General features: G+C 59.6%; 1 protein-coding gene across 1 annotated transcript; it reads left to right on the forward strand.

Annotated features, from left to right (window-relative positions):
* Positions 1-13858: 13858 nt before the first annotated feature.
* SAMD10 (sterile alpha motif domain containing 10) lies at positions 13859-21990 on the forward strand. Its single transcript, XM_075022607.1, has 5 exons — positions 13859-13928; positions 16243-16427; positions 19914-20082; positions 21234-21374; positions 21926-21990. The coding sequence occupies exons 1-5, from the start codon at positions 13859-13861 to the stop codon at positions 21988-21990; spliced, it is 630 nt and encodes a 209-aa protein (XP_074878708.1).
* The last annotated feature ends 4460 nt before the right edge of the window (positions 21991-26450 follow it).

The raw sequence follows: 26450 nt of genomic DNA on the forward strand, positions 1-26450 counted from the left end.
AACAACCGGGATCTTTTTGCTGATTAATTACAAACTCGATCCCTCTCCTTTTGCATCTGTAATTAACGGAGCAGATGGTGCGCCATTCATTTACAGCCAGCGGTGCTTCGGTCCGCTGGGGCCCTGCCTGCAGCGGGGCCTGCTGGCGATGGGGGGGATGGGGATACTGGTGGTGCTGGGGATGCTGGGGATGCCGGGGGTGCTGAACCTGCGCTATCACAGCATTTAAAATTTATGGCAATTATTGTTAGGAAACGAGTAGCTACTGAGGATGGCTTGGAGCATCCCCGAGAGGTGAGCGTCTCTGCTGGGGAGCAAAGCTGACACCCCGTATTTAGCAACCCCCAGCCAAACTGGGGAGGAAAAAAGAGGTAAAAGGGGCCGGGAATGTCGAAGCCCCCGGCTCTGCGTGTCCCTCCCCAGCCCTCCCCTGCAGGGCTGCGACGCGGGCGCCTTGCTTTCCCCCCGCTCCCCTCCGCTTCCCACCCACTAACGATTTCCAAGACCAATTATCTCCATGAGCACGAGCAGGTTTTTATGCTCATCCCTTCGCCAGCCCGGGGGGCTTTGCCGCACGGCAGCAGCAGGGATGACCATGCCGAGGGGCCGAGGGGCACAAGTCCAGTCCCTTGGGGTGCAAGGATCCGGCCCCTCGGGGCTGGACAGAGCAGCAGCCCCTCTGCCTGCACCATCCATCCTCCCAGGGGACCCCAGGATGTCCCAAGGGCTCCTGCCTCAGTTTCCCCAGCCGGCAACACCGGGCAGGTTTCACCCACCCACACCGGGGGTGCGAGGATTAATTAGCTGCCCCCCAGCAAAATCTCCAGGGGTCCCTGAGAGCCGTGTCCAGCTGTAACAGGGAACCAAAGGGTCCTTGTCCCTCGGGAGAGGCTCAGGGTCACCGATCGCAAGGGTAAAGGGGAGCAAGAGGGCTGTGAAGGGCCCGGGGCCGGTTTGGGGGCTGTCTCCATCCTGCAGCCCCCTCCCAGCATCCAGCCCTGCATCCCAGTGCCAGCTCCTGCCAGGTTTCCACACTCCAAATATTAGAGCAGAAACCAGCTGCGGGGAAGACAAATAGCCCCATTTGGCATGCTAATGGCAACCCAGCCCCCAGCCGCTTCCCATCAATCTATTTTGGGGGTTTTGCTGGAGGAAAAATATAATAAATAAAATCACTTTTGCCAAACAGTTGGGGTGGCAGAGGGGGGAGGGAGGCTGCGTGTCCCAGTTCTCCTGGACGGGTACCCTGGAGCAGGTGAGGACAAAGCCCATGGGAGCATCCCCAGCGCCAGGGAGGGCTGCGGGACCCCCCGACCCCCCCAGCCCCGCAGGGGCTGCCCTGAGCGGCTGCTCTGCAAACGCTCCCCATTGCAGGAAAACCCGGCATCGCCGGCTTTGCAAAGCCCGTCCATGCAACCATGCATCCGGGAACCGTTTCCCTGCTGGGGCAGGATTTGGCCCTGGAAGAAGGGTCCATCAGCCCCCACCAGCTCTTGCGGCTTTTATGGTAGAGCTAATAAAAGATATTGCTGTCCCAGCAAGTTTGGCCTCCTTTATATACCCAGACTGATTTTATGCTCCATCTGTGCTCCAGCACATCCTGTACCACCAAGAGCTGGGTGAAACGCAGAGGGTCTTGGCTGGGGGGTAGGTAAATCCCTGTCCCTCCCAGGGGATGGGGACGAAGGGATGAGGGATGAAGGAGAGCCCGGCAGCAGCCACCAAGAACCTCCTCGACCCGAGGGGAGAAGCTGTAGCAGGGATGGGGAGAGCAGGGAAGCGCCCAATCTCTGCTGAGGTCGTGGAAGCTGCCGGAATTTCATTTTGGGGGATATTTCCTGAAAAACAGAGCTGAGGTGAGAGATGGCAGCAAGGTGACCCCAGCGCGGGGCTGGTCTGTGAATCTTCTCTCTTTACACAACGCCGGCACAAATCCAGCCTTTCCGTATGCAGGAAGGTTTCCCCTCTCCCACGGCTGGCTGGCGTTCACAGCACACGCACGTTCCAACCAAGTAGAAAACTCAGAATAATTTATGGGTTGAGTAAAATCAATCGTAAATGATTTTTAATCATCTCCGTGCAAGGACCTGGGGTTTGTAATGTACTGGCAAGCGCAGGGGAGAGCCAGCAGCCAGGCACCACCGTGGCCCTGAGCCGCTGTGCATCCCACTGACCCTGCGCACTGGGAGCTCTGGTTTGATCTTCCAGCGGTGTTGGAACACAGAGGGGATGAACAGTTCAGGATCTGGCCCTTGAGCATCCTCACCAACCTAGTTCTTGCTCTTTGGACACCCCCATGGATTTCTGCTGGGGTTACCCTTTGCTCCCCGAGCCCTGGCACCGGGCTGCTGCAGGGACGTGGCCGAAAGCCCCGCAGGGTTATTAATCAGCAGTTATTCTGATTAATGCAGCTGGGGGGTGGTGGGTTGGGAAGCAAGGGGGGTGAGAAAGCCACGGGCTCTTCCTCAGGTCACAGCAAAGTGGCCGTGGGCATCAAGCGAGAGGTGGCTGGTCCCTGTAGTGCTGTGGTGGGAAGGAGCGGGATGTCTGCGATGTGCGTGCTGCCGGCATCGCTCTGCCCTGCAAAACCACCTTGAAACAGGGCGAGAAGCAGGGAGGAGATGCTTTCTCCCCAGTGCAACAAAACCTGAAGGGGCAGGGGGGTAACGGCACCTGTTAAACGTGCAAATATGATGCACCACCCGCACGGGTCTGCGTGTCAGCAGAGCGCATCTTCTCTCTGTCAACGGCATTTTTTTGGGTGGGGAATAAAACCCCCGGAGGAATGGAGCCACCAAAGGCAGCCGCTGTCGGTCGCTTCTCTCTCCTGGCTGCGCAGAGTCACCCCGCTTCTGTTTTGGGACTTTTCGAGCTCAGTTTCTGCACGCCTTGCTAAGAAAAGCGAGGTTGGGCAGGGGATGCTGGGCACGTTGGCACGGACATGCGCGTAATCGCTCACAAAGGCTTGAAAGTGAAAAATAATCACTTTGATGGGAGCGTGAGGCCAAGCTCATTTACTGCAGATCCCGCTGGGGGCCAGGCTGCTCAGGATCTGGCCCAAAACCGAGCAAGGAGCTGCCCAGCCCGTGGCCGGGGCTGCTGCGGAGGGGTCGCCGCGGCCCCCTCGGTCGGACAAAGCCGCCTCTGTGTCCCCCGGGAGAGCGGAGGCGGAGGCGGCTTCTCCCGGGACAACGGGAAAACAAACCCTAGGGCTCTCCCGAAGCTGGAAATTCATGGTTTTAAATATCGCATAGTGCAGGAAGAATGCCTCCGCGGGGCAGGATCAATGGTGGGGCTCATTCCCAAGCACCATTTCCCGGTGTCTGCCTGCAAAACTCCTGCCTGCGAGCCCAGAGCAGAAACCCAGCCCCACACCAGCATCACCTGCCTGTGTACTGGTGCCGGTGCCATGCACAGGGACGGAGCACCCTGGGGGTACCCGGGGGCACCCAGAGCAGTGCAAGCTCCTCAGCTGAGCCCCAGGAGGTAAAAGAGACCGAATTTGGGCACCGCAGCCCTGGGCACATTTCCGTGTGCAGCTGGCACGGTGCTTGCTGGGTGGAGGTGCCGCTGCTTTGCCCTCCCAAATGGGATGATTACTTGGATTTCAGGCGCGGAAATGCGAGAAAAGACTAAAACAGGGGCTTGTTTTTAATCCCTGTCGGCTCATCTACTAAATTAACACTTTTGGAGCCTGTTCTCACTTGATTATCACCCCGTGCCGTGAAATCCTCTGAAGACAGGATGTCCTACTTAGTGAAATCAACTCCGCATTAGGTAAATATACTTCCTGAAATTTTAATTAGTCCCATGTAACAATGCGGAGGGGCCCCGAGGACGTGACTGCAGCATCTGCTCCCCTCTGCTCCCCGAGCCGAGCACCAACACGCGGCGGGGAGCTTCGCCGGAGCCGGCGGCAGGCAGGTACCGAGCTCCCACCGCAACTGGGAGGGAGCGAGGTGCCTTTGAACATCTCCCCTGAAGCCATCTTACATCTCGGAGACAATTAGCGGAGACTGCTAAAGGGTCTTCAACACGGAGCTCACACCCTCGGCAATCGAGAGAGCGGAGCTGGCATCAGCTGGAGGTTTGCTGGGAATAATCCCCACGTGGGAGAAAGCTCAAGGGCATGGGTTGTTTGCCAGCAGCATGCTGATGATGCTACCCAAATAGCGTTCTTTAAAATTACCTTTTAATCCAGGGATGTCTAAAGTCAAGAGCTCCTGGAGGCGGACCAACGTTTCCCAAAGCGCCCGGTGATTTGGGCAGCTGGACGAGGTGGGTGCAGAGGGTCCCTGTGCCAAGGGCAGTGTGCCTGTGGTCCTGCCCACCAGCCCACTGGTCCAGGTCCATCTCCAACAGATCAGCCCACAGTAAAGATGCCCAAGCCCCTGCTCCCTCTTGGAGCTTGGGGAGCAATGGGCCTGGAGCAGTGGGCTTGGGTTTGTGGGATTTTCACTCGTTCCTGCCACCCAAGGCATTGCAAGCTCTGACCATGGGCAGGGTAAGGAGTGAAGGTGAAGGTGAAGGTGATGGTGAAGGTGAATGTGATGGCGAAGGTGAAGGTGATGGTGAAGGTGCAGGTGATGGTGAAGGTGAAGGCCTGCTAAGCATCCCTCAAAACACCAGGGCTCCCAGTGGTTTCCCAATTCTGGTATTTCCCATCACTTCTGCTCTCCCCATCTGCTCTACGCTCCCATCCATGGCTCCTTCCTAAAAACCAGTGTCACTTTGCCCTCACCTGTTCCCTGGACCTGGGCTGCTTAAACGAGGGGGGACACATTGCAACCGTCTGATCTTCTCCGCAGCACCAGGGTGACAACCCTTGGGGGAGACACCAGCTAATCAATCCCACTGCCCCTGGCAGGGTCAGCTTTCCCTGCATCCCGAGAGATGCAACCGAAGGCAGCAGCAGAATGCAGAGCACCGGGATGCACAGGCAGTTTTAAGCCTGCCATTCCCTAACTGTTGAATCCCTGACTTTGCAGCCTGACTGTGTGTGCAACCAGTTTCCAGATCCCACACCAGCGTGCAGTGGCAATCAGAGCACGGCAAATCAATTCAAGCCAGGCTGTACCTTGCAACGTAAATAATAAATCGGATTCTGTAAGCAATTGAATACGGCTAGTGAGCCCTGAAATCAGGCTTGAAGAAAATGAAGAATTTCAGGCTGCTGAGATGTAACGGGGCCGTGGTACGGTCATTAACTTGCTCTTGCTGGTTAGCTGCTAGATGCTGGAAAACTTTGCTCTGATGATGATTTTCATTTGTGCCCGTTGTGGGCACTGAAATAACAACTGCAGTGCTGGGGTGATGGCAGTGCCTGGCCTGGGGGTGTATCCCTGGTGAGGATGGCAGGATCCAACCTGCTCGCGCTTCAATTACCTAATGGAGAGCAGATGGAGCTAGATGAAATTATATTGGCCCCAAAAAATTGCAACACATGTAAAAAAAAAAAAAACCCAAACCCCAAACTAATGGCAATTTCATCAAGTTTCAGCTGGGAGAGAAAAAGCCTGAGAACAGCATCTGACCGCCCTCCTCTGCCACGGTCCTGGCTTTGCCGGGAGATTCGGCCATGCCAGGACGATGCACAGGCGGCCTTGCGTCCGACCGCATCTCCGCGGTGCTCAGCATCTCTGCACAGGGTGGGCTGAGATACAGCAGGACCAGCGAAACCTCCCCAGCTCATAAAATATCCATAAGCGTAGAGCAGCTTCTTAGAAAATATATGCTTTAAAATATTGCTGTGACTTATTTTATTCTTGCTGTGAATTGATTACAAAGCTGGGAAATGTGAATCACGCTGCCTCACTGTGCCCTTGTGGATGATGGCATCGCGTGTGTCCTCTCACTGGATTAAGTTGCAAATTCACAATTTCATTTTGGGAAAGAATATTAAAAAAAACCTCTGTGCTGAGAGAAAGGAGGCGATCTGGGCTACGCTTTCAAATAATTACAGGCTGCCTTGAAAATAACCGTGACATGCCAAAATCCAATTAGAAATACAGCTATATAAACCTCCAAATGAAAGAGCTTCCATAGTCTCAAGCCCCCCTCTGTGTCCAAGGGAACAGAAAACAGGGAGCGGTGCCTCAGACGTCCTCTGCCAGTAAATCATCGTCCTTGGGAAGGTGCAGACCTCGCGGTGCGAGCAGGGAGAGGGTGTCCTGCACGGCCGGGGACCGCAGACCGCAGGCACCACCTGGGCTTTATAAGCCAGAGCTTCGGTGCCACCTGAAGCAATGCTCACCCTGCAGCAACGAGGTTTGGTGCTTTATTATCAGCCTGAAAATAAATTATTTTCAAGGAGAGATTTTCATAACACTAAATATTTCCATGCCCAGTCGAGCTAAGCGCCATCCATCACCTCGCGCCAGGCAGGAGGCTCCAGGCACGAAGCTGTTTTCCATTCTGTCTCCCTGCAAGTGCCTTAACAAACTCATTTGAAACTCTTTGCACAAAAATTCAGGGGGAGGGGGAATTGGGAAAACCCCTCTGTGGCATTTGCCTTGCGAGCTCCGGTCCCCAGTCCATGGGGCTGTGGCGAGGGGAGGCTCCCTGACACCCGACTGCATCCGCAGCCCCCGGCTCAGCATCTGGATGCCACGGGGGGCTTTGCGAGGGTGACATCCCGACGGGGCTGGGACATCCCGACGGGGCTGGGACATCCCGAGGCCACCGACGGCCACCTGCCCGGCCACCGATGGATGGTGCGGTTCCTCCCCCCTCGCTGGGTGCTCCCTTTTCCTGCTGACGAGCGGTTTTCATTAACGAGCAGACAAGCAAAGCAACAGAGAAATTAGCCACTTTTCTCCTTAGACAAATAACTTCCGTCTGAAGGCTTTTTATCTTCTCCCTCTCATCCTCGCAGGGCTGCGGCGGGAGGAAAGCTGATGTTTAATTACTTCCTTTATTCTCTGAAAAACGAACATGCTGAATCATCCCACCCTTGCACCCTCGCCGGAGGCTGGCGGAGGGGAGGGACGGCGCTCACGATGACATGAGTGCTCTCCCTACCCAAATCTATACACAACTAGAGGGGAAACCTGTAGGTCCGGGGCTGGCTGGAGCTGGTGCCCCAGCTTATCCCCTTCCCACCAAGGCGTGAGGGAAAGGAGCCCCTGATCAGCGCTTTGAGCTTCCCGAGCTGTATTCTGGCTTTGAGTGCAATGCCCAGGCTTTTCCCTCTGGTTATTTAACTCCTGTTCAACTGCAGAAAACCCTCAATTGGATATTAAAAGACCCCAAGACAGACCAAAACCCGAGACAGAGTTGCTGGGGCTGGTTAAGAGATGCTCCAACTTGGGAGGGATTGAGTTGATAACCCAAGGATGAGGCTGGATGCTGTAACAGCCAAGGATGGCTGGACCGTGGAGCAGATGTGGAGATGCATGGGACCACACCATCTCCCCAGCCCTCAATGGGCAGCCCCGAGGCATGGGGTTTTCCTGAAAATCCTTTGGAATTACAGACGGGTGAGTGGTCCAGGCTTCCCCACACACCCAGACCCCACTGCACCATCAGGATGCTAGGTTGGCACTTGACTTGTTCGCAAACGATGATGAGGAAAAAAATTCCTTCCCCCAGACACATGAAAACTTTCCTGGAGAAGTGCAATTACTACCAGAAAAATCCGGGAAAGCAAAGACTGGAAACAGTGCAGCATTTATTTTTAATAACAGCTTGGCATAATCTGCACACATTTTTCAAGCGACATTAGCCTTTTCCTGCCAAGGCCCATCTTTAACCATATTTCTCTTGGAAGATTTCTGCCATGGCTTGAAAGCTCCGTGTGTAGACAGAGACTGAGGGAGAAGTGGGAATTTCAGGGTGGTGGAAAATAAGTTCTTTCTTTATTTGATGGAGTCGGATGCCTGCAATGAGCAATATTGCCCTGACCACTCTCTTGCGGTGGGAGGAGGAGGAATGCTAACACCAGGGCTGGTGGGTATTTTAGTAGTAGACTGTTTGCAGGGTAAGCGCATGGTTTGTGGCCTGACGTCCCCACTCCGTGCACGGCAGCACTGTTGGCTCGCCAAATGCGGCAGCCCTGACCAGCTTGCGGTGCGGAGCTGAGCCGGCATCCTTGGCATCGAGCCTGGTGGGGGGCTTGAGCCCCATCCAGAGCAGCTCCTGAGCGAGCATCCAAAATTTTGGAAATTTCGTATTGATTTGGGGAGCTGAATTTAATTCTTGCAGGTGCTGCACACACACACACGGCTGCGTAGCCCGGATCCGAGTGGGTTTTATGCCGTAGCTATACCAGAGCACCATGAACAACCACACAACCCCTGGCACGAGGCCACATGCAAGGTCACTGTCACCCACTGCACCTTTACAGCCCCAGCCCACGGTGGTTGATCACCACGCAACGTGCCTAACCCTGCCGGAGCTGTCGGCTAAGAAGGGAGCGTGGTTTTGGAAGCAGCATCCCACAAGCCTGAGTTATCCTCATCTTTAAACAAGGGTGAGGGTGCTGTGGTAGGTTTGTGACAGGGAACGCCTTGCAAAGGTGAAGCATCTCAGCACGGGCATTTACTTGTCCTCATCCTGGGCATCCAGGGGTGTCCCCATCCCTGTCCCACCCCAGTGCCGGATAATCACAGGGTGCACAGCCGGACCCCAGCCGCTCTGCGGCTGCCTGGGCTGACAGTGACGGTCCCTGGCTGGGAGTCAGGTGCGATAGCTGAAGGCAGGCACCTCCAAAAATACTCATGGGGTTGCCATCCCCGGGGGAGTGACGGGTGCCGGTGATGCCGTTCTGCTCCATGCCGGTGTGCTGCGCTTCGGTGAGGTTTGGTGGGTGCCCACTCACGCTGAGGTTGCCCACCAGAGCCCATGTTGCGCACAAGGGGACGAGCATCCTTCTTCACCCACCCTGCTGGCACCCATCTGGGGATCTGCATGTTGGGGAGAGGAGAGAAATTTGGGGAGGAAGGAACAACCAGGCATTGTTTTCCATGCAGTGTCCACTGCAAGCACGACCAAAAACCTGTGCGTGGTGCCCACTGCACCCTGATGTCCCCAGGACCTGTTGCCCCATCTGGGGAGGGATCTGGGGTTATGCCCGGTGATCTCCGGGTAGGGAACCGGGAGGGTGATGCCTTGTTGTCTCCAGGCAGGGATCCAAGAGGATGATGCCCAGTGCTCTCCATGCAGGGATCCGGGGGGGAATGATGCTTAGTGGTCTCCAGGCAGGGATCCAAGGGGATGATGCCTGGTGTTCTCTGGGCAGGGATCCGGGGCAGATGATGCCCGGTGCTCTCTGGGCAGGGACCCAAAGGGGATGATGCCCGGTGGTCTCTGAGCAGGGATCTGGGGGGGATGATGCCCGGTGTTCTCCGGGCAGGGATCTGGGGGAATGATGCCCGGTGCTCTCCAGGCAGGGATCCAAGGGGATGATGCCCGGTGCTCTCTGGGCAGGGACCCAAAGGGGATGATGCCCGGTGGTCTCTGGGCAGGGATCCGGGGCAGATGATGCCCGGTGCTCTCTGGGCAGGGACCCAAAGGGGATGATGCCCGGTGGTCTCTGAGCAGGGATCTGGGGGGTATGATGGCTGGTGCTCTCCAGGCAGGGATCCAAGGGGATGATGCCCGGTGGTCTCTGGGCAGGGATCTGGGGAGGATGATGCCCGGTGTTCTCCGGGCAGGGATCCGGGGGGATGATGCCCGGTGGTCTCTGGGCAGGGATCCGGGGCAGATGATGCCCGGTGCTCTCTGGGCAGGGACCCAAAGGGGATGATGCCCGGTGGTCTCTGAGCAGGGATCTGGGGGGTATGATGGCTGGTGCTCTCCAGGCAGGGATCCAAGGGGATGATGCCCGGTGGTCTCTGGGCAGGGATCTGGGGAGGATGATGCCCGGTGTTCTCCGGGCAGGGATCCGGGGGGATGATGCCCGGTGGTCTCCGGGCAGGGATCCGGGGCAGATGATGCCCGGTGCTCTCTGGGCAGGGACCCAAAGGGGATGATGCCCGGTACTCTCGGGGCAGGGATCCAGGGGGGAATGATGCTCAGTGGTCTCTGGGCGGTGATCCGGGGGGATGATGCCCGGTACTCTCCGGGCAGGGATCCGGGGCAGATGATGCCCGGTGCTCTCCGGGCCGGGATCCTGGACCACGATGCTGGGAGCATCCTCGGGGAAGGGAGGGGGCGGCAGCACGGGGCGGGCTGGCGGCGCGGCGGGCGGGGCGCCCGGGGGTGGCGGAGAGCGGCACCGCCCCCGGCGCGGGCACCGGGGCGGGGCGGGGCGCGAGCGCCCGGTGCCGGCGGCGGCGCTGGGGGGCGCGGGGCTCCGTCCCCGCCTGAGCGCGGCCCCGCTGCGCGGAGGATGAGCTGCGGCCGGCCCAAGGACATGGAAGGTACCGGGCACGGGCCGGGGAGGGGGACGGGGGGGCTCAGGTGCACGGCGGGACGCGCCTCCCCCAGCCCCAAAAGCGGCGGGCACGGCCCCGGGGGGCTGCCCGCTCCGTCCCGGGGGTCTGCCCTGCATCCCACCCCGGTGCTGCCCCCTCCATCCTACCCCGGTGCTGCCCCCTCCATCCCGGGGGTCTGCCCTGCATCCCCCCCCGGTGCTGCTCCCTCCATCCCGGGGGTCTGCCCTCCCTCTGCCCCCCGGTGCTGCCCCCTCCATCCCGGGGGTCTGCCCTGCATCACACCCCGGTGCTGCCCCCTCCATCCTACCCCGATGCTGCCCCCTCCATCCCGGGGGTCTGCCCTGCATCCCACCCCGATGCTGCCCCCTCCATCCCCCCCCGGTGCTGCCCCCTCCATCCCGGGGGTCTGCCCTGCATCCCCCCCCCGGTGCTGCTCCCTCCATCCCGGGGGTCTGCCCTCCCTCTGCCCCCCGATGCTTCCCCCTCCATCGCAGGGGTCTGCTCTCCATCCCACCCCGATGCTGCCCGCTCCATCCTGGGGGTCTGCCCACCCTCCACCCCGTAATGCTGCCCCCTCCATCCCGGGTGTCTGCTCTCCATCCCCAGTGTCTGCTCTTCCACATCCCCCTTTGCTGCCCTCAACATCCCGAGGAGGGTCTGTCCCCATTCCCTACCCCCAGTATTGTGGGGTACCAGTGAAATGGGCTGGGAAATCTGGCTGGAGCGGGTGAGAGGGCAGGGCAGGGCAGGCCTGGGGGTGCTGGAGCTGGGCAGGACCCCCGGGAAGAGCACGTCGAGGTGGAAGGGGGCTCGCTGCAGGCAGGGGTGTCCATGCCTGTGGGCTCCCATGCCTGTCTCCTGCCAGGAGACCCTGCCCTGCCCAGAGCCGCCCCGAGGTCCTGCCTGCTGCCCTCACCCCACGCTCTCTTGGGTACCCAACCCTACAGAGCTTCCCTGTCCTGGGATGCGTGGGGACCTCCTAGCAGTACCCCCAGGGGGCTCAGGAGCACAGACACCCCCAAAGACACAGGCAGTCCCCCCCTAAGGCTGTGCCCCAGGGCCCTCCGTCACAGGGCTGCCTGCCCCTCTGTGCAGGCAGGCAGGCAGCACCCATGCACGCTCCCCCGATGCGCACCCAGGGCACCGTGCTGCACGGGGAGGATGGAAAGGGCATTTGCCTTTTGTTCCCTTCCTCCTCCTTCCTCGGGAAGCACCAGCGGCGAGCAGCCGCCGGCCTGAGCTCCGTCCCTGCGCGGGGCTCCCAGCTCACCTCCGCAAGCAGAGAATTTAGAGGGAAATGCTGGGTGATGCTCATCGCAGCCAGGGCCTGGGCCGAGTATGCCCCAGGGGAAGCTGGAGAGGCTTGAGGGGGTGGTGGTCTCGTCCTCCTCGGGGCCAGCAGGTCTTAGGGAATGGCTCAGGGCAGGATCTGGTCCGTAAGGCCATCCTACGGGTACGGCTTCAAAGATTACGTGCATTGGGGGCTCCCAGCGAGCATCACCGTCTCCCCAGGGGCTCTGCCAGCACAAGCAGCAGCTCTGCCCTGCACCAGGGTGAAGCCACGTGGAAGGGAGAGAGGGGACCAGGGCAATGGCAATGCCAGCCGGGCTCGCGGCTCATGCAGATGCCACTATAAGCGAGATAAGTCCCTCGCAAAGCTGCTCCGTGAGCAGAGTGGATTCCCTGTCCTAGGAGTCCCTGGAGAGTTCTGGTCTCATCCATTCTTCACCTGCCTGGAGGAACACAGGAGGAACAACCAGCTCCCCGCGAATCCTTCTGCGCCTGTAGGCAAATCTCTCGCCCCATTTGGTGCTAAATGTCTCTTTCCCTCCCAGACACCACGCAAACCGACAAAGGGATTTCGTTCCTTGCAAAGCTTGTTCCAAGCTTCTCCCAGGGCCCGCCGTTAATCCCGGGAAGCCTGACTGACCCCGGGAAGCCTGGCTTCCCCCCACGGCAGCTGCCTACAGACACGTCCCCAGCAAGAGGGCAGGTCTGTGGGACACCCACGCGCGCGACGGTGTCAAAGACACAGGGACAACCCCGAGGCCATGCTGGGAAGCGGTGGCAGAGGAGGGAGATGGATGCAGGCAGTGTTTTGCCTGTCCAGGTGCTGGGCTCCCCTCTCCGTGCCCCTGCCTGTTCCTCCTGCAGCTTGGCTGCCTGTCACCGCTTCCCCTGGGGCAGGTCCCGGACACCTGTGAGCAGGCAGGCAATGCCCACAGAAAGTCAGCTCAATGCTGGTTTGCTGGCAGCAAGCAGCTCGTTCCCAATTTGGAACCGATCCGGGGATGCTTTTGCCGGTGCGTGCTGCCACGTCCTGCCCTGAGGTCTCCATCCCCGGGAGGTTTCCCGTCCCTCTCCCCGGCAGTGACTGCTGCTGCTCTGAGCTTCTCCAGCGCTCACGTTTCCCCAGCCATAAAAGTGTCTGGAGAAGGAAAAGGAGCCGTGGCGTGCCGGGCGAGGGGAGGGAGCGATGTCTGTCCCTGCCGCTGCTGCAAACCCTGTCCCACCGCCCCGGGGCAGGCGGCCGCTGGTCTCCCTGCGGTGACCCAGTCCCTGGCCTCCCCCTCCGCCTGTCCTGTGTGGCTGGAGAGGTGCCCAAAATGGATCAATGAGCCACCAAGAGAAAACGAGCCGGCAGCGATTCCTCAGCCCACAAGCAGGCGGTGGGATGTCCATCGCGCAGGGCTGCCAGACGAGGCACAGGGACCGTGGACCGGTTTGTGGGGACCCAGAAAGATGGGGGCACAGCGGGTGTTTGGGGTCCAGAGCTGAGCTCTCTCCCCTCTGCCCCGGTTCGGGCTCAGCCAGCCTGAAGGCTCCTGCAGCTCTGTTTCAAGGTTCAGCACAGCGTTTGCTCACCGACCCACACTGCCGGCTGCAGGGACCCCCCTCTGCCTGGACCCCAACCATGGCCATAACCATGACGGCTTTGGCCGGGTGCAGGAGCAGACCATGCTGAGCCCCGCAGCCCCTGCCTGGGAAGGATGCTCATCACCGCGCTCCCTCTTTTCTTTTCCTCCTGCATCCCAAACGCCTCAAGCCACCGGTGACCCCGGTGCCACCACACACGAGCTTGCCACGGCTCAGCTCAGCCCCGGGGCACTTCGATGCCCGGCGGGTCCGGTGTCCCCCCCAGCAGCCCCCCAGGCTTCCCGTTCATCCCAGTGCCAGCTGGCCCTGCCACGGGATTAGGCGGGAGCACGCAGGGAAAACACCGAGCATCTCTCCGGATCAAACGCCCACGGGGCAGCGGGGAGGGGGTGTAATTTATCTCCCCCTCCCCGTGCGAGGCCAGCTGGGGGCTGCCCAGCGCCGGAGCTGGGGCGAGCGTGCAGCCACCATTTATTGGCAGCGGGAGGGAGGCGATCGGGGGAGTCAGTCAGGTGTGGACGAGGTATGAGGGGAGGCAGGGATGGAGCCGTGCTCGTGACAGCCGGTGCTGCCGAACGCTCGCGCGCATCCCTCCTCCCGCCGAGATGCAGCAGGGCCGGCCATCCCTCTGCTGCGTCTCCACCATCCGCAGCTCGCAGGGACCACCCGAGCCAGGTGAGGGGGGGCTGCAGGGCATGGCCGGGGTCTTCAGGCCACGGCTGGGGGGGACTAAGGGGCCGGCAGGGTTGGGGGGAGATGTTGCATGTGCATCCCCGGCTGGTGGGCACAGCCTCCGGCTCAGCAGAAAGAGGAGCGGACGGGATGGAGGGCGGCTGGGTGCTCGTGGTATTGCTGTGGCTGCTCCCGTGCAGGGCGTGGGAAGGAGAGGAGAGCCCGTGGCGGAGGCCACCTCCGTGTCCCCGCGTTAAGCCAGCCCAGGGGCTGCCCTGCGACGGGGTTCCTCTGACCCCCATCCTTCCCTTGCTCTGAAATGCTCCCGTGTGCCCTGGCTCAGCACCCCCCCTACCCTTACCCGGGTCAAGTGCCGCCAGGCGATGGGAAAGTTGGGAACCGAGGGCTGGACTGGGGGAGCAGGAGGCTGCGGAGGAGCTGCCGGAGGAGCTGGCTGGAGCTCTGGGCTCCAGGGCTGCAGCTGCCTGCCCCCGACAGGAGCGGTGCCGCCGGCATTCCCAGCCCTGCCTTTCTTCTTGTCTTGTTTTTCCCTTCGTCTTTCCCCCCGCTCTCCCATCTGCTCTCGCTCCGGCTCTCTCGCCTCCAGCCCTGTTTGCTGGAAGAGCGTAGATGCCCACGTCCTGCTGCTGGTGGCAGATGCTCTATAGCCCCCCATGGATATAGATTCTGATGATGGCCAGAGCCCTCTTCCTCACCGCTCCCTAACTGAGCCTTTCTGCAGCCAGTCCTGGGGAAGCCCCAGCACAGCCTGAAGAACACAGCTCTGGCACCATCCCCTCTGGACCTGCCGGGACCATATCTGCCCCCAGTGCCCAGTGGGATGGGTGGTTTTCAGCTCAGGGGTAGCCCAGCACAGCCACGGCAGGGCTGGGTGCCGGGGCAGGACAGCCGGGGACATCTCAGGGATCCTTGGCTGGAGGGAACGCAACTCGCTGCGGTTCTTGCCTGCTGGGTCCGGGGTGTCTGAGGCTGCAGGAAGGCAGATATCCCCAGATATCAGAGATATCCCCATCGCCTGAGACAGGCACAGAGACCACTCCTGCCAGCCCTGTCTTTGCTCAGCACCGAGCCCCTCCATGGATCTCCCTTCAGCTTGTTTTCCATAAAATTGCTTCCCCGGACGTCGGTCAGGTCCCCTGCCTCAGTTTCCCCAAGGCAGTGCTTGTTGGTGGGTGTGTTTAAGGAGCAAGGTGGTGTGATGTGGTCTGGATAATCTGGGCCACACGGATACATCAACAACCGTTTCCTGCTCCGTTTTGACTTCTTTGGGCTGGTTGGTCTCCTCTTGCATGAAGGTGTGCTCAAGAGGTCTCTTTGAAACCCCTTCCCTCTTAAAACCCACCAATGATGAAAATGATCTGCAGCAGGTTTTCTCCAGCCCTTCCGTTCCCCAGGGTGGGTTACCCTGGAGGTAGATCTCCTTCGGGTGCTGCTCTGATTTCGGTGGTGGTTCGTGGCTTGCCCGGCTTGCTGTAGTAGGAGCAGGTGAGCTGGGGGATGCTCTGGTCTTTGCTTCTGTGGATCAGCGCTGCTTATGTCAAGCCGGCTGGCTTTTATCTGGAGCAGATGAGTGTGTGAACCCCTAATACCTGCACATCCTTCTCCCAGAGCAGCCAGGTCCCTTCAGCCCCCACAAAGGAAAGCTTTGCATCCTCATTCCAACCCCAAAACCCCAAGCTGCTTAAAACACAAGGGGTGAGGGGCAAAAACCCTCATCGTGGGTAAATGGCTCTTTTTGGGCCACGGTAGATGGGCTGGTGCGTGTTCAGCCCTCGCTTGGGTGTGCAGGTTTGCACATCTGTGGGGCAGCAGCCGTCCCCACACAACCACGGTCTGTGCTGGGGCGGGGGGGGACAAACCTGCATCCCCTTCTCCATCAGGCTGCCCAGGATGGGGGTTTTCTGCTCGCCATCCCGAGGCGGCAGCAGTTTAATGTCAGCCTGGTCCATGGAAAGTGGCTTTTCCCCTTTGCCCCCTCCCGGCGTCTCTCCCAGCAGAGCGGCGGTGATGAGCAGGAGGTTATAACCACGCGGCAAAGATCAGCTGCGGGGTCCCCGCGTCTGCTCGGCAGGCGGGTGTCAAAACAAGCATCGCTCGCGAGGGCTTTGTGTGGGCAAACATCTTGACGGCGCCAGCCGGCGAGTTCGTGGGCTCATGGGTTTTCTCCCTGGCAATGGGAAGGGAAGAGATTTTTGGCAGTGGGGGGGTACAGCCGAGCTCGGCAGGTCCCGTGGGGTACAAGAGGCATTTTTGGGTGCCCAAACGTGGCCGTCTCTCACCCCCCTTCCCTCCGCAGCCGCCGCCGCTCACTTCAGCTTCTGCCGCAGCCTCCTGGAGCACACGGTCTCGGCCGAAAACCTCAGCTACCGCCTGCAGAGGAACCCGGGCAGCAGCCTCACCTGGCACGACGGCCGGAGCCAGCGGGCCGACGGCGGCCGGACCGTCAAGCTCCTGCGGCAGCCGGGGACCGAGGGCTCGCAGGTACCCGCTGGGCTCCTCCGTACCCCCCGGCCCCTGCCCCGGGGGTGCCCGGACGGCTCCTTGTCGTCGTCCCCCCCCATCCCATCGATTCCCTGCAGGAACATCTCTCCTTTCTCTGCAGGATCAGGCCTTTCGATCCCGTTTTGCTGAAAGCATGTGCATTTGGGCATTTAATTATAGTAATATACATAAATATAATAATTTAATTATTATCATCAGGCTGGGGGCTGGGCTGGGGTGAGCTCTGCGTGTCGCCTCCCCTCCACGCCTGGACATGGGACCAAATACAATTTTGCAGTAAATGTGCCGGAACCAAATTCCTTATAATGCCGTAAAATCCCTGAGCGCTTGGGTATGTCTTTTAGCCAGGTTTGGGCCATTGTCCTCCTAAAATTCTGAACTTCATTGCATTAATGAGGCTGTGAGCCGAAGGTTTCCAGCCATTTGCCTGCTGCCCTGCCTCTGCACGGCCATGGGAAGGAGCATCTTCCTAGCGTGCGGCTCCTGGTGCTTCCTAACCCCTTTGTAACACCCTAGGAGCGGTGTTCAGAGGCAGCACATCCAGCTGGTGAGCGCTGGAAAGAAAATGGGGGAAATGGAACTGCCCGGCTTCCAGCCTCCAACATGGAGATGCTGTGATGCTCACAGGAGCGGCAGCCCCAGGGGTGCAGTGTCCCCTGTCCTGGTGGCACTGTCCCCATCACCCCTTCAAGCACCCCGCTGGCTCTTTCCCTCTCACACCTCTGCGAAAAGCATGGGGACAGTCCTGCCTGCACAGTCCTGCCTGCACAGCGCTGCCTGCACAGGGACACGCCAGCCACTCTCCGGGTACCAGCTGCGTTCATCATGGCTCTCTCTTGTCTGCCTCCACCTACCTCCCAGAGGGATTTGATGGGGAGAAAGGCTTTAATTTTGCCACAGGCAAGGGAAAATGCCCAAGAGGAGGGAGGTGATGCGAATTGCTCCTTGCAGGTCCCAGGGGATGGCTCCCACCACCCAGCTCCCCCCCAGCCACCTCCGAGCTCTCCTGCCTGCTCTCCTCAACACCGGCGCTCGATATTCACGGCTGAGAGTTTATCGGAGAGACAGCGCAGCTCAACCGGCTGGAAAATGAGTCTGTGATTCATTACACCTCCCCTTCCCACCCAGGATGCGCAGGGGCTCGCGAACCGCTTGCAGATGTGAGAGTGCCCAGGGAAAATGCAGGTTGTTTGTCACCTCTTCCCCAGTGCCTCAGAGGGTTAGTTGGATAATAGCTGCGGGAAGCTCACGGGAAGCTCGCAGGAAGCTTACGGGAAGCTGGCTGTTATTTCTCCCAGCCCCTCCGCTTCTCATCATCGCTCGTTAGTGAGCCCAGAACAAATCGCCTCCTCCTCCCCACGGCACGCTCTCCGGCACGCTCAGCCGAGTGTGAAGGAGCTGAGTGCCCGGCGCAGGCTGGGGCTGCTCCCGCAGGCAGGCAGCTCCCGGGATGTGTCCAGGGGCCCCCCCAAAGGTGGGGTTTGGTTTGGTTGGGAAACCAAATTGTGCGCATTGCCCATCACGTTTTCCGTCTGCTTTGGCGATGGGCTCCTTGGTTATTAATTTACAGCCTCCCAATTTTGCCTTCTTCCCTCTCGCTCGAATGTCCCCAGCTGCCACAGGCGAGCCCTCCTTGAGGCAAGGTCCCTTTCCAAGCCCAGTGATCCCCTGGGTGCAGCAGGCTGCCCGGGCTCCGTGGGGTGAGCACTGCCCAGCATGGGGCCAGGGGAAACATCCCAGACCCCGCAGCCCTCTGCCACCTCCTCTTTGGCATCTCTGAGGGATGTGTCATTAGTATCAGTAACCGCGGGATGTCTGGAGTCAGTGTTACACTAATTATCTCCGCTCCTCTATTAGGCATGCTTAATTAGCCAATGTTCGCACATGGAGGATGACATTGGCACACCGCGGTCCAAGCGCTGTCGACCTTTCCCATGCTGGCATATCCCTGCATCGGCTGCTGCTTCTGCCATGCCCCTGCCGTGTCCCAGACACGGGTGAGGACCCTGGCAATTGCGGTCCCCTCCTGTTGTGGGCAGCGGGGACCCCTTTCCCATCCCCACCTGCCCGTGGCCCAGTCCAGAACAGTCCCAGCAGCTCAGGCGCGGGGAGCCGCTTCGGAGGAGCGATGTTTGCTGGTGCTGCTTGAGGATCAAGTCTTGGCATCGCTGGCAGCGGAGAGCTCATCGATCTCCCCCCCCAGGGGCTAAACCCAGGAAACGGTGGATTCCTGCATCCCCCAGCCCCATTTCGCAGCCAGCCTCGAAGATCCCCCTGGGAGAAGTGGGCTCGTCTCTCTGTGCTGTTGCAGCTCAAGGCGTTCGGTTTGCTCCGTACCGGGATAAATCCGGGCAGCAAGGACCTCGCGAGGAAATGGAGCTACCGGGAGGCTCAGGGCGAGACCGGCTGCTCCAGCTGGAGGGAGGGAGGGATGCCAGCAGACAAGCCCCATCTCCCCATGGGCACTGCTTCGCCTCCTCCATCCCTTCCACTCTGCAGGTCCTGGTCCCATCCTGCCACCAGGCAGGTGCTTGCCGGGCACTGAGGCCAGGTGGGCGGCCGGTGCTGGAGGGAGCAGCCTGCACTGGGGACCGGGGCAGTCCGGGCAAGGGGTGAGGATGCATGGCAGAGGTCTCCAGGAGGTGGAGGGTGGCCAGGGCACACCAGGGTGATGAGGATTGCAACCCCAGGTGTCTCTGGGCATGGCAGCACCCCAAGAAAGAGCTGCGGGGTTCAGAGGTGGCTTTAGACACCAACCATCATGGCTGGTCAGCTCAGGGTTGAAGGAGGCTGAGCAGGAGAGAGAGAATCCCTCCTGCTCCAGGGCATCAACTGGCTGGTGGGTCCCTCCCCAGGGACTTCTGGTGGGGATGGCTTTGCACCAGTACCAATTTCTGGTGGGGATGGCTTTGCATCGGTACCAACTTCTGGTGGGGATGGCTTTGCACTGGTAACAACTTCTGGTGGGGATGGCTTTGTGCCAGTACCAGTTTCTGGTGGGGATGGCTTTGCACTGGTACCCACTGCCCCCCAGGACCTCGCTGGCTCCGTCCCCACAGAGCTGCCAGTGAGTGCCCTTCCCTGCCTGGGGAGCAGTGCCCCCTCCCTTCCCGGGAGCCTGGGGACGCCCGGGACACCTCCTGAGCCCATACGATGCTCTGCTGGGCTGGGAAACATGTAGGGGAGGGGGATCAGGGTTCTTGCCTGCAGCAGGAGGGCCAGGGAGCTCCCAGGTGTGGGGTCTATGTAGGGCAGGACCCCCACCTCAGCCTCCCGTCCCCACTCCCCTGGCTTCTCTCACCAGTTCCTCTGATGCTGCTATTTCGAGGTGAGCCGAGGGACTCCAGAAGGTGCAAAGCCAAAGTCTGCTGGCATCATCGCGTGTCCCCGTAGGCTCCCGGCCAAGGCGTTTTCCCCCTCACGGGGCCAAATCCCATTAACCCCTTCCCCACCCACTCCCCACAGGGCCGTGCCTGTGACCACTATGGCATCTACCACACCAGCCCCACGCTGGGCAGCCTGGCCAAGCCAGTGGTGCTCTGGACCCAGCAGGATGTGTGCAAATGGCTGAAGAAGCACTGCCCGCATAATTATCTCATCTACGTCGAGGCGTTCTCCCACCACGCCATCACAGGTACGGTATACACCCTCGCTAATCACCGGTACTAATTGCCGTTGGCACGCGCTCCTGGGAAATAGCTGTCTGGAGGTTCGTGGTTTTGAAGGCAGATGTACCCCCCATTCCTGTCCCCTCTCCCCATGGAGGAGAGCTGCCCCATGGCACTGGGCATGGGGACACCCACCCGGGCTGGGCAGGAGGCATCCGCCACCGGGGAAAGCTCCAGGACAGGCTGGAGGTTGTTTAAAATGAGCATAAATTGCCCAGGGGAGATTGTAGTTTATGAAATGGGGAAGAGTCTTCTCCTCGCCTAGATTAATATAATAAGATTATTTTTATAGTTTTTTAAATACTGAAAATTTTTGCAGAAGAGGAAAGATCTCTGCCCAGCTGGAGTCCAAGTTGCAAATGTCTTCCTCCAGATCTGAACCCAACTCCCAGCCAAGTCCTTGGAGGAGAATAACCTCTAGGACCTGCTCTCTCCCTTTTGCCCCCTGGGGACAGTGGCTTTGACCTTTACATATGAGCATCGTCCTGGTCTGACCATGACGTGTGCATGGCTGGGCAGAGCTCTGCCAGGGCCAGGAGAAAGCAGCAGGGAAGGGAGCGCTGGAGCTGCCCGGGAGGGATGCAAAACCCTAATGCAGGAGCTCAGCCAGCCCTTGCATGGGAAACAAAGGCAGCATTAGCAAATGTACGCTGGGAAACAAGGACAAAAGCTGGTTGTAAATCCCTCGTCTAATAGCCCCCGGACTGGAGGAGAGTGGCTCACCGGGGACGGTGACGGCAACGCTAATGCATTTTGATGGGTACCGCCATTGCCCCGGGACGGCCAGCCCGCGCCGGGACCGTGCGCTCGGAAAAACATCTCCTGATGCGGGAGGTGGAGTGGAGAAATGGAAAGCTCCTGCCTGCAGGGATGGGTTACGTGACTGCTGGAGCCAGTACCTGTCCCAAGGCTGGGGACCTCGAGCTGCCACCCGGTGCTCTCCAAAAGTGGGGCAACCTGTGAGGCTTCTCCACCCCTGGGGGTCCAGGTGGTGAAAGAGCATTTTAGGACTCCTTCCCTTTCCCTCTCCTCGTTCCCACGTGAAGATGGGCTCCCACTTGAGTTGCACTTTTACGGTTGCCGCCAGCCGGGCACTGAGCGATGCCGTGTTTTGCAGGTCGGGCGCTGCTGCGGCTGAACGGGGAGAAGCTGCAGCGCATGGGCATCGCTCACGAAGCGCAGCGGCAGGAGGTCCTGCAGCAGGTCCTGCAGCTCCAGGTGCGCGAGGAGGTCCGAAACCTGCAGCTGCTCAGCCAAGGTAGGGCTGGCGAGAGCCCGAACGGGGAGAGAAGCCACGAATCCCAACCCCGGGGAGGTTGTGCCCCTCCCGCGGCCCATCCGGACAAGGAGAGCGGTGGCTGGGTGGCTGCCAAAACCCGAAGCACCCACGTGCACCTCGCCGATGCAAACGCAACCCACGCCGCGGCTGGGATGGGGCGCGGAGCACAGGTTGGGGTGGACGGAGAGGGGTTGCGGTGCAGAAGGCTGGGTTGCGGTGCGCGGGGACAGGCCGCGGTGCGCAGGGATGGGTTGTGGTGCACGAGTTGTGGTACACGGGGACGAGTTGCGGTGCACGGTCTGTGGTGCGCAGGCGTGAGTTGTAATGCACTGGTTGTGGTGCACAGGGGCAGGCTGCCGTGCCCAACCCAAAATCCGTTAGCGGCATTTTGCACGGAAGGGATGGGATTCTCCGGGGCTGGCAATGGGTGAGCTGGAACGTGCCACCCTGCAGGCTGTTTATTCCTTCCTCTCCCCCCTTGTTCCAGCTTCTTTTGGAAATGTCTCCTAGCTGATCCGTCTGTTTGGCAGATTGCACCAACACTGTGAACCGAGCACCTCTGGGATGGACTGTGCACCGCCGATACGAGACCTGAACCGCACACTTGGAATACGAAGAGACAGCTTCCCAGCCACGCCGGGGCTTCTCTCCTTCTTCTTCTCCCTCTTTCTTTTTTTATGAATACATTTCTGTGCAGAGATGGGAGGTTTCCTCCAGCAGACGTGGCTCTTGGCTGGAGGAAAGTTAGCAAAAAAGCCGCTGGGACAGATGAACTTTTGCCCACCTGAGCCTGAGGGTTCACAGGGAAAGAGATGGAAAAAAGGAGACGGCGACAGGCAGGGCTCAGCATTGCGGACAAATCGAGCGCGGTTATTCCTGGGACGGCTCAGAGCCATGCACAGGAAGATGAAGCCTTATGCACATGGGCGACATCCCAGCACCCGGCGGCTCGTGTCCGTACCTTGGAGCTTATTTAGGGAGCTTTAGTCTTCTCTTCAGACTGGGCTGTCTTCCAGCATCCCAGGAGGTAACATTATCAGTAGCAAATAAGATGACCTGACCAGCCAAAAAAAATTAAAAGCAGCGCCAAGCCACCAGCGCCCGGCTCCACTTGGTGAGTTAAAAAGGGAGCTGAGTCATCGGAGCTGGAAAATCCAGGAGCAAAGGCAGGGTGGACGCACCGGGAGGGTGCCGTGACCTGGAGGAAGCTGTGCCAGGATCTCGTCCTTCAGCCGTCCTTGTTTGCGGGCAGACGGGGAAGCCGATGCAGGGGCCGGGTGGGACAAACCGAGGATGCTGCCAGCCGGTGCTGGGTGCTGCCTGGGGTGAGGCTGGGGGTTCCTGGGTGCCAGGTCCCCCCCCCAGTCCCCGTGCCTAGTCGTGCTCCTTCCCACACCCTCTGTGCTCCCACCAGCTCTTTGCAAAGCTTTGCTCCTCTGGGCATTTGCAAATGCTCGTCCCAACCTCCTGCCCAGGGGCTGGTGACAGTGCCACCAAACCAAGGCACCGTCCTGATGACCCAGCTCGTCATTAAGGTGAAGCAACTTTTACTGTTACACCCCCACCACCACCCGAACCCCCCCACTGTCCGGGGCCACAGACCGCTCGTGCAGGCAGGTAAGGAAAAATGATGTGTAAAACCGAGGATTTGGGGGCAGGGTGGATGCTGTCGCCTCCCCACATTCCCCCTCTGGTGACAAGGACAGGGCTGTGGGGCCTGGGGGGTCCCAAAACAGCAGCACCCCAAAGCCCCTGAGGCATCGGAGCTGGCAGGGGTGCGCAGGCAGGTCACGGTGGCCCCCCCGGCCGGGTGCCCACCCACCACTCGCCTGCTCCTCCGCTGGTAATAAAATAAGAGACTGTTATTTTAACTTGCTGCTCTTCTGACTCTTCCCACACCTGAACCTGCGCCGTGGGTTTAGTCCCTCCAGCCCTTCCCGGGGATGCTCAGGAGTTGTCTACAGCCCTAAATCCCCCGGGATAAGCATCTCCACGGGGACCAGGGGTCCCAACGGATGGCCTTGTAGGAACAAGCCTCAGCCTAGGGGGTTTGCCAGTATTTAAATCCCTCCCCCAGCTCCACAGAACTGCTGAGAATTAAGAAACTGCTAACCTTTGCCGGCGAGCAGCTGGATGGGGGAAGTGGGAAGGATTTGGGGTCGTAGTTACCACTCCGGCGCAGGTAATGGCTCATGGCAAAGCAAAGATCTCCAAAGCTCGTCTGTGAGCAGCATTACCCTGGCTAACGAGCCTTGCTAAGTGGGATGGGAGAGCGTGGGGCTGCGGGCAGGGTTAAGGCAGCCGGCAGCAGAGCTTGGGGCTGGCACGGGGCAGCAGCAGCCCGGTGTCATCCCTGTCCCATCCCTATCCCATCGTTGTGACACTGCTCACTGGTGAAGGAGCTGGAAGATTTCCACGGGAGTGGGATCAGAGAGGAGCTGAAAACGAGTTGTTTGCTCACAACTAGCAAAATTTGTGATTGCATCCAAAGGTTTTTTGTCTGCCCCCACTGAAATCCCCAAGAAAAGTTGTCCCCAGAGCCCTCCAGGTAGTCTCAAGGTGTTGGTGGGGCAGGAGGAGATGTAACGCTCCAGGGATTTGCCTCTGGGATTTGGAGGGCAGGAAACCCCCAGGGCTTGGACCCCCGAGTGCCAACTGAGACTGGACGGGGGTTTCAAGCCAGCGCCCAGCTCAGGGCTCAGGGAAGGACGTGGCAGGGCCCAGGTGGGATGCGGGATGCACAGAGCATCCTCGGGCTCCGGCTGCGGTGGTCATGCTGGGTCCCCAATGGGGTTTGTACAAGGCTCAGGTGATGGAAAGGTCTCAGAAACAAAATCCGGTTCTCAAGCCGTTTTGGTTTGGATAACAGATTCACCAAACGGTACTCAGATCCAAGCAGGTGAATTCTCTCTCCTGCACCAGGGTGATTTTCACAACACCAGCATTGCTGAAGGAATTTATAACTCATATCTGTCACCCTCAGAGCAGCGGTTTGGTGCTGGGCTGAAGGCAAAGCTTCCAAATTTCCAAAATCCAAATTTCTACCAACTCAGAGAAAGGCATCACCTGCAACAGGCTGACCCAGACCGCGGCAGCCGCCCTCTCCCCTCTCTGCGTGTGGGTCGGCTCAGCCGGAGCCTGCCAGCGCGTAGCTCCCGTTTGAGCTTTGCTGTGGTGGGCGCAGAGGGGGGGCTGTGACCCCCGGGCTCCGTCTGCAGGGAACCAGCTTTGGGGCTTCGCTGTGCGCAGCCTCCGGCCCCCCGAGGACACAGAAATCAGAATTTCCTCCTCTGCCCATACTGACCTTTTCAAAAATGCAGTGAAATTGGCTCTTCTCACCTCACTAGAACCTCACGAGCAACAAAGCTGGGGGAATTTATTGAATTTTAAGAAAAGGAAAGAAAACAACCAGGAAAAACACCCATCTCCTCTGCAGCAGCAGCGCTGTCAGCCGTGGGCTCTGCACCGACAGCCACGATGGAGCCATGCACCCATCCTGGCCGGTGCAGGATTCGCGTTTGGTCCTTGTTACCTCCTTACGCGGAGAGCAGAGCCCTGCGCAGGATGCAGCCCCATCCCCTCCTGATGCAGCCACGTAGGAAACTATTAAACTTTCAATCCTGGATGCATCAGAGCTAAATAAAACCCAAGCGAGACAATCCGTGGCCAAGAGCCGGGTTGATTCCCCCACCACGGGTTTAGTTTCTGCCCGGGTGGTGGGTGCCAGGGGGGCAGCAGGAGCCGTGGTGGGGGCACACGGGGCTGTGGGGTGGCCAGGGAGCGGGCAGCATCCCCAAGAGCAGACGAAGGCTGCTGGGTGTCTGGCTGTGGTGAGGCGCATCGTTAGAGGGAGATGCTGAGCTTCTCTCCAGAGCTTCGGAGCTGCGTGGAGGAGAAATGACTTCTCCAGGCTCCGGCTTCGGGCTGTGTTCACGCAGCAAGTTGGTGGTGGTTTTGCTTGAAATGCAGCTGGGGTGCACAGAGCAGTGCTGGGGCTGCCTGTGACCCCTCCTGCAAAGGCAGGGTCCCCCCCCAAGTTCTGCCCCAAAGCCTGGCTGCCCCTTGCTGTGCTCCTGAGGGTGTGCGTAGCCGTGGGCTCCCCTCCCTGTGTGCCATGTCCACCCGTGCCAGGCTGTGCTCCGGCTCCCTCTGGCTCCTTATCTGCACAGAAGAAAGCAGAAACCCCACCAGTGCACTCAGCCGGAGCCCAAAGAATAACCCTCTTGGGGTGTCCCTCTGAGACCCACCTGGGCTTGCCGAGACCTGGCAGGACGGAGCTGGAGGAGCCGCGTGAAACGATGTTCATGGGGCAGGTGGGAGGATGCCATCCTGCCCCCCAGTCCCCTGCCCTAGAGGGGTCTGTGCCAGCTGCGCCTTCGTCCCAGCGAGGATGGTGATGTTGAGAGCGGAGCATCCTTCCAGGCTGGCTCTGGACCGCTGCTCTGGCTCCGGACCAGTGTCTGGTGCCATCGTCCGAGGGGCATCCAGGGCCGGACTCTTCCCAGGGTAGCAGGGACACATCCAGAGCAGCCCTGACCACAGATTTGCCTTTGGTCATTCTGGGCACACAGCAAAATCCATCTGCACAACGGCATTGAGGAAGCACCGTCCTCCTCAAGGGCTCCTGAGCGAGAACCTGGGCTGGTGGGTGCTGCACCAAGACCCCCGGGTGCTGGAAGGAGATGGGTGCTCGGGTTCCTCTCCGGACCGAGAGGCAGCTCGGTCAATCCTCAGCTTTTGCCGAGGAAGAAAAATACCTTACATTTGTCTAGCACTTATCTGCCAGTGGTATTTCAGGCATTGCCCCAAAACAAACAGCGCCAGACAATGAAACGCAGATGAATTGGGTGCAGATTCATGCAATATTAAAACCAGACAACAATTAAAGTAAACAGAAAACACCAGCAAGCATAAATCAATCCCGTGCAGCGGGCAGGAGGATGCGGACAGCAGCGCCTTAGCGAAGGGCCAGGCAACAGCAGCTATCAGAGAGCATGCGACTTTGTCGTCCCTGATTAACTTCTTCTGCTCGCGGTGATTTTCTGCAATAAGCAG

Source organism: Buteo buteo, chromosome 2, assembly GCF_964188355.1.
Source record: "Buteo buteo chromosome 2, bButBut1.hap1.1, whole genome shotgun sequence".
Taxonomy (NCBI): domain Eukaryota; kingdom Metazoa; phylum Chordata; class Aves; order Accipitriformes; family Accipitridae; genus Buteo; species Buteo buteo.